This window comes from Centruroides sculpturatus, unplaced genomic scaffold (assembly GCF_000671375.1).
Source record: "Centruroides sculpturatus isolate CEXI.00-Female unplaced genomic scaffold, Cexi_2.0 scaffold1285, whole genome shotgun sequence".
NCBI lineage: Eukaryota > Metazoa > Arthropoda > Arachnida > Scorpiones > Buthidae > Centruroides > Centruroides sculpturatus.
The window spans coordinates 226,264-234,494 of NW_019385572.1; the positions used below are offsets into that span (position 1 = coordinate 226,264).

Below are 8,231 nucleotides of genomic sequence, written 5' to 3' on the forward strand. Positions count from 1 at the left end.
AATCTTAGTCAGTGAAGTTCCTTGTTCATCCCCAGTAGAAGTTAGAGTGCTTTCGAACCTGAAGGTCTCATCCTCCAACACTATATCTCTATTATGAAATTCCTTGTCCATGTAGTTTTCTTGGCAAGAGTTGAGGAAGTGGTTTGCCATTGCCTTCTTCCTTATTATTTCGATTACAAGTGATAAAATCGCTATTCACCCAAGTTTCCAGCTACTTTATAAGAGTAAAGTCAATGACCGTTTCTATGGCTACGCCATAGAACACATTTTGAAGGTTAAGAAAATTTGATGGAACGGCCATAATTCAAAAACTATAAGGTGTATCGAGATGATATTTAGCACAAAATTAACATTTAATGTCCTCTCATAAAAAACCGAATATTTTTCGGAAATAACTAGCAGGAAGCCCACAATGACTTGTCGAATTTTTACCGAAAGTTGTTGAAATTTTCAAAACTGTTACTCCTACAATTTTAAAAATCGGCAAAGGTACTTACAGCACAGATATGATTCAAACACCGTGAAGCCCGTCAGGCTGTTTGCCGGCATAATTAGAAATTTATCGCTAAGTTCGAATATCTTTCCAGACGTCATAACTTTTCAACGAAGTATCCAATTTCAAAAACCTACACACCGATAGAACCCTCTTGACTTCCTATTTAAAAAACTGTATAAAACTTGTCACTTTACTTAATATTTAGTATTAGAATTAAATCCAAAACAGAGCTAAAAATCCTGCTGCTTCTATTCCGCTTTTCAATTCGAATTAACAGACACAGAAAACCTGATAACTTGAGTGGCCAGCCTGTCCGATGTCGTCGCGAACCTACAACCGACAGCCCTGTGTTTAGGGATAGAAACTGCTTGGCCACTTTTCGTAATTGTAACTCATATTATCCAATATAGAAACGAATTGTAAAATACATTTACTACAGAGTATGCATATACTTTTTCAGGATCCTATGTTATTTACCGGGCCACTTCGAAGAAACATGGATCCTTTCAATGAATATTCTGAAGAAATGCTGTGGAAAGCCATAGAGGAGGTTACAATTAAATTAATATTGTTCAATTTACTTTTAGATTTTTCTTTTTAAACGTTTTTCTGTTTAAATTCAATTTACACATATTTATTTTTATAAATATTTGAATTATAGGTACAATTGAAAGAAGTTATTATTAAATTACCTGGAGGATTGGATTCGCATTTAACAGAAGGAGGGCGAAATTTCAGCGTGGGGGAAAGACAGTTAATTTGTCTTGCCAGAACCATTCTTCGCCAGAATAAAATTCTTGTCATGGACGAAGCAACGTCCAATATTGATAAAAGGTTAGATTATTAAAAATGTTACACAATTTCAAGTATTAATCATTCAGTTTTGTAATTCGTGTTATATAGAGAATAGTTATGGGTACAAGTTTGGTATAAGTAAAATTGTATGATATTCACGATGACTACATTGCCATTAAGCCACCAATAAAATAATTGATTTGCATGATGACTAAACTTACAATCAATCGCTCTGGACATCTGGATCCAAATTCTAATGAATCATCTCAAATATAGTGTGGATATGTTTAAAGTATATTTTATCTTGTTTCTCATCTTTTGTTTTTCCCAATTTTGTGTTTGAAGTAATGAGGATAAGTACGGGAGAAAAACGTTTTTTGTGTCTACATGCCAAACTGTCTGTATTTAATATATGTATTAATATTATGAATTGTATATATGAAAATGGTAATAGAAAAAGTCTTGCGTTGTCAACATGGCAAACTGCATGGTGTATGTAAACGTCTTCGCTTTTTCTACTTAATAAATTTACTTTATATCTGTGAGAACCGAGGGGGTATAGCGCCGAGCTTCTCCCCACTTATAAGCTTCTTTGTCAGGGATGTTCGATATGTTAAAGAATAGGAGGGTGAGCGAAATCGTAACAAGGTGTCGGTCGTACTGAAGGATGACACATAATTATATATATAAGAATAACATATTTAATTATGTAAAGCTATACAAACGATTACAAATCAAAAAGCGACAAAAATGGAATAATACAAAAATACTTTTAAGTCGTCTAATTATCTAACTCTATAAGACATAATACTGTCTAAGTTCAAGCTATGATCGAGAGAGAGACGAGGAACGAGAGAGAGAAGATAAAATTTTCTCTATGTGATTACCTCTCTGGTTCTCGATCTCGTCAAATGGGCGATGATAAGAAATGTTTCCGGATCGGCGGACTCTACTCGTAATCTCCATTCTCCTCAGATCTGGTTCATTGGGGATTATGGTGGGAATGCAAGGATTGCGACAGATGAAATGGCAGTATGGGTCTAGTGTCTATCTGATGTCCACTGGTGATGTCCGCTGTGGGTGTTTGCCTGGCTGTATCCGCTCAGCTGTGTCTGCCCAGAGGTGCAAATGCGACCCCTCTTTATACACATCCCGGAGGGAGAATTATCGGGGAAAATCTAATGCAATCGTATGTAAGTTCGACTTGCATCAAGATTTATTACAGTTTCTACCCATTATTGTGACACTTTCTCATCATAAGTTTGACAACAGCTATCAAACCTACAGAATTACTTGCCAGAAATGGCTATGGTCAGAATATCTGCAAGGCCACCTGGGTGATGATTGTGTAGTTGTGATTCATTTGATATATTTTCTTATCGTTTTAATCGGCTAGCATAAGGAAATTGCGTGGTTAATTCAGTACGGTCAACCCTTGTAGTTGATCTTTTCGCTTCACTCTAGCACTTAAATGGTGGAGGTTCTTGTTAATTGGCTACTTAATTGTATTTATTGTAACGGAGATGGAAATGGAAAATAACCCGTGGTGAGGAGAGAACTTCCTCGGTCGTCTTGAACGTCTTTGAAAATCTAGAAGGTCACCTCTCGAGGCGATGCAATACGCTGATGGGTGAAAAGGTCTGAATTCAACCTACAGGAAAGGTGAAACTGGAGGAAGAAAATAAATTCTGATGAAAAAAATTTTATAATGTTTTAAGCTTTTAAAACTCCGAAAAGAGTCCAACTTCTCACATATCTAATTTTATTTAAAATTTGGTATATTGCAATGCAAATATTTCTAGAAATTTTTCAACAAAAACACAGTTGAGTAGTCAAGTATGGAAAATATCGAAAAGATGTAAGAAGAAATCTAGTTGCAAAACCAACGAAAATAAGCATGTCTCAGAATGATTAAATTAACTTTTATGTAATTTCTGTGTCAAAACTTTTAGATTACAGTGATAGATAAAATCGCCTTGTTTTCATAAACACCTGCATAATCAAAACCACTTTGGCAATGTCATGAAAGTTTCCAGTGATCTCTGATAGTAGAAATAACATTAAATGCCTTTTTCATTTATCAAATCTCTTATGAAAAGTAGCTGTTGGGCTGTCAGTATTCATTTCGAGAAAACCCTGAATAAGGTCGATCTTCGTAGATATGGGTTCGACATGCAGCACATCAAAGAAATCTTGTATATATAGTTGCAATTAGTATGATTCCTATTTTGGCATTGCTTGCCACCTATTTTTCAACAAGTCTGACTGTCGACCTGTATGTAAATTTCCAGGTAGTCTATCACTTGGCCATACATTTCTGAAAAGTGTAAAGTTGGGGTAACTACGGCGTTAAAATCAGTAGTTGAAAACCCTGTTACATATCGTATAACTATAGAAACTGTATGAATCATCTAAAATATAAATTTTCGTCTACAAGTACGTATCTTCTAATATCGGGACATATTATACATTTAAGTTATTTTTTAAATATTTTTCTAACATCTATTAATGGTCTATATTTTACAGGATTTTTGTGTTTTTACCCTTATGTTGAAGTTTGGTGTTCTATTATCTTCTTTCTTGACATATCTGATGTCTTCTGTTATGTGTAGTTTTGTTTTCAAACTTTTCAATTCCTTGTCTAATAATTCTATAAGATCATTCACTGGATCATTCTTCAGTTCTTTATAATTTCCTTCGTCAATTAATACTCTGATCACTTCTGTTTTTTCTTCTTCCTTCATTATTATTATTTGTTTCGTTTTGTCACCTTGAAGTATTTCTAAATTATTATTACTTAAAAACGTTTTAAGATTATTTAATTGTTTCTTATAATTATTAATTTTATTCCTTGTTTTTTTATTTAGTTTTTTTTTGTTATTATTTCATGCATACCTTTTCTTATACCTTCTCTTTTTCCTTTTGGAAAGTTTCATAACAAATGTTCTGTTATCACAACAAATTCTTGAATTTTCAACATTTCTGGTCCATTGTAGTTCATTCCCACTTTTAGTGTTCTTTGGATTAGTCCTGGAATTTTTACGTTCGTCATATTGAAAATTAATTGTCTTTCATAATCTTCTCTTTTTTTCAGAGTCAGATAACCTATCTTCTTAAGTAATTTATTGTATTTATTTAAAAAGGACTTACCAGTAGATTCATTTTTTGTTTGTTCTTTGATTCTTTTGTTTTTCCTCTGTAAGTTCTTTAGTTTATACTTTTTATGATTAATATTAGAAGTTATTATTAATTTGTTTATTTTTTCTACATCATGTCTTTGTAAGTTCCTACTAATACTCACCGGTATACTTAATGTTGGTAACTTTATGTCTTCTATTTTGCATTTTTTCAAATACCATATTTGTATCTATGAATGTTTGAACCATCTTCTCAGAAACATGATTAGATATAGTTATTTCATGCAAACATTAATTAATGGAAGAAAACAGTCTTTTTAAAAACGTACATCGACATATTTGTATAAAGGCATCAATGCAGAAGACGTTCAATGGACGCAATACTTTACAGGGCAGCCGCTATATATTACAATGAAAGGGAATGATTCTTTGATAATGTAATCATTGTTGTAACAGTTATCACTGTAATAATTTTTTGCTGTTGTGAAGAACTGCTACTAAATAATCAGGCTAACGTATATAATGCCGACCATATTTGTATGCAACATGTGCAAAATTATCTAATTATTTTTCTTCAAAATAAAGTATTATAAAGTCAATTCAAGTATTATAAATCACTGAAGCAAAAGAACAATTGCATTGTCTTTAAATCACTCACGATTATTTCATTATGTATGGAGGGCAGAATTGTCTTGCTAAAAATTTGTTTTTTCCTGTTAATGATTGCAACTCAGCAGCAGATAAAGATCTGCTACTGAGTTTTAATTGTACATTCACACTTAGTGAAGAATAGCAATGACTTTAGGCTTACAGAAGCATAATAATAAATTTGCTAACACGTTTTTTAAGCATGAACTACACTACTGGAAATTGAAAGTGTTACACCCAGATGGATTTAGTGGAAATTCACGAAACTTGGTAAACATGTACAGGGCATACCCAGAAGAAATGAACACAAAATGAAATGAATTAAGCAAGGTTTTATTGCTGTTGGGTACATGTTTCAGTAAGTGGTATTCCCACCTTGATCATGGATACACTCTTGGATCCTTGCAGGCATTGAATCAATAAGTGCTTGAATGTCTTGTTGGGATATGTGTCTCCATGCCTGCACAACTTGTGCAGTCAGTTGTACAGTGCGCGCTAGATGGCTATGAGATATAATCCATCTACCATGGCATTACAGACATGCTCTATAGGGCAGTGTTCCGCAACCTTTTTCTACTTGCGGCACACCCATGACTCAACACGGCACACCAAAATGTTATTCCCCTCAAAAACGTATGATATGATACTATTAATAGAATTACATAATGCCACTAACCTATTACTATTGTTATTAAACAGATACCAACACCTGTGAGCAAATTTTCTTTACATATAATTTATTAGAATACACAAAAATGGGTAGCTTGTAATAAAGAATAAACAAACATCATCTTATTTCATCAGTGTTGCGGCAGAGAATGAAATACATACAAAAGATAACATAAGAAACACAACAACATACATACATAAGAACATACAACATACATACATAAGAAACACAACAACTGTGATAAAAATATATAAATAAAATTTGAAATTAACAGAATATGTAAAAGTTCACGTCACACCTGTCACCATGTGACGGCACATCAGTGTGCCGCGGCACACCGGTTGCGGAACACTGCTATAGGGGATAGAGCATGTCTGTAATCTGCAGTAAGTTTGCTAAGTATAGTTTGTATGTATTAGACTAATGTGGCTTTAAACTTTTGTGTAGTGTGAAAATTATTTATCAGCAACATATATCATTTATTACTGTATTATGGTTAACAACACTAATCTTAACTCCTTCAAGTGTAATTATTATAAGATAATTGCTGCTTTACTGCAATTAGTAACTTACTTAAAATGAAAATAAACTTAACTTTATACTTTCCTCAAGAAATCTGTTTTGATATTGGATTTACTGACATTCACCACCATAAACGTGATTTAACCCTGTCCATCTGATTTAGATGCAGGTTAATTTTCTTAACTATATATGTTCAATTTGGTGTGAATTTTCATGGGTGCAGCTTTGTCTTCGTCTTGAGATGGAAAACATTTGATGCCGGATAGTACACAACAACGATATCGACTAATTGACTAGTGAGCTATCGATTAGATTGGTATTTTTACAAATGCATGTATTTTCTTATCATGGCTTAAAGTTGCACTTTCCCACTTGATGCTATTTTCTCGATAGTTTTCCAGCTGAGAAAAAAAAAAAAAACAAAATTACTGACAAAATTTGACATTTTATTCAAAGGTTTTACAATGTCGACTGTGTGTTTCAATTTTTTTATCCTTTAATTTCCTCACATGTTGATATGGATTAGTAATGCATTTTTTCACTTACTCTTTTCCAGGGTTCACTTATTCTTTGCTTGTTTTCCCTATTATAATTTAAATTGTTTCTGATACATTTCAATATGGAGAAACCGTTTTATTTATTTTAATTATTATTTATTTTTTTATTTTATATAAAGAACCGATTCCTGTCTACAGAAAATAATTCGAGAAAAATTCGAATCTTGTACGGTGTTGACAATAGCCCACAGATTACATACAATTATTGATTCGGATAGAGTTTTGGTAAGATTCTTCTTTTGAATAATATAAAAATAAATACCTGTTAGACATTAATTAGACATTTTAAATTTCTAGGTATTAGATACAGGAAGAGTACAAGACTTTGACTCGCCGTATGCGTTACTGAAAAACGTAAATGGTATATTTTATAATTTAGTAAAGAAGACAGGAGTAACTTCAATGAATGAATTATACGAAATTGCCAAAGCTAAATATTACGCTAAAGAGAGGGTCGAGCAAACAAAACTATGAAACAGTGGATCTTATTTTATGCATAGACTGGGTGGATCCGTTGTTATGGATTTTTTATTTTGTTTAGTTTTTAGAGTGGTATTTCCGCACATCACATAACACATAAAATTGTAAAAATCTGAACATTTGTTAGTACCCGTATATGCAAGTTTCACAGTTCAATTTATACATGCTGATCTTTTATTGAGATGCCATCAGCAGTTTTTGAGATAATATAATGAGTAATGTTTACAATGATCTAATTTCAGGAAAGAAGAACATTTTATTGTATTAAACAACAGAAATAGATTTAACTGAAATAATTAAAACAAAAATTTTGTGTACTAGTTTAATCAGATCAATCTCAGTCAAAAATATAATTCTAATTGTAAGTACAGTAGAGCATCGATTATCCGACTGATTTGGGGACTCAGGTTGATCGGATAACTAAAAAAATCGGAAAACCGAAAAAAAAATGAAAAAAATTCATTATTAATATAGTATATTAGTATATCCCATGTAATTAGTATATCGCTATTAATCAACTTCGCGTTGAATTGTCATCTAACAAATTTTTCTCTTTAAATAATAATCGTCTCTATTGTATCGGTAAAAATTACTATGAAATTATTTTATTGCTCACAAAACAAACAACCACTCATAATTAGAAAATTAAGTCTCGTTTAAATACTGGCTTCCCTTTAATGGTCGAGCCAATGTTGCCAGCTAAAACACGCTAAAATTTAACAAAAATAATATTAAAGTAGCCAAGGCATAGCTAAATACTTTAGTGCCACATCGCTAGCGGACATTTGAAATTTGCGAACTAGAACTGTCGGTTAACCGATGTGACGGTTAATCGGGGGTCGGATAATCGATGCTCTACTGTATGTATTTTTGAAAAATTTAGTTTACAGTAATAATTAAAAAAATTATATGAAAAAAATGTTTTT

General features: G+C 32.3%; 1 protein-coding gene across 1 annotated transcript; it reads left to right on the top strand.

The window, feature by feature from the left end:
- Positions 1-938: 938 nt before the first annotated feature.
- Positions 939-7,699, top strand: LOC111640223 (multidrug resistance-associated protein 4-like). Its single transcript, XM_023386224.1, has 4 exons — positions 939-1,046; positions 1,158-1,330; positions 6,945-7,050; positions 7,123-7,699. Exons 1-4 carry the CDS (start codon positions 939-941, stop codon positions 7,297-7,299), a joined length of 564 nt encoding a protein of 187 aa, XP_023241992.1. The 3' UTR covers positions 7,300-7,699.
- The last annotated feature ends 532 nt before the right edge of the window (positions 7,700-8,231 follow it).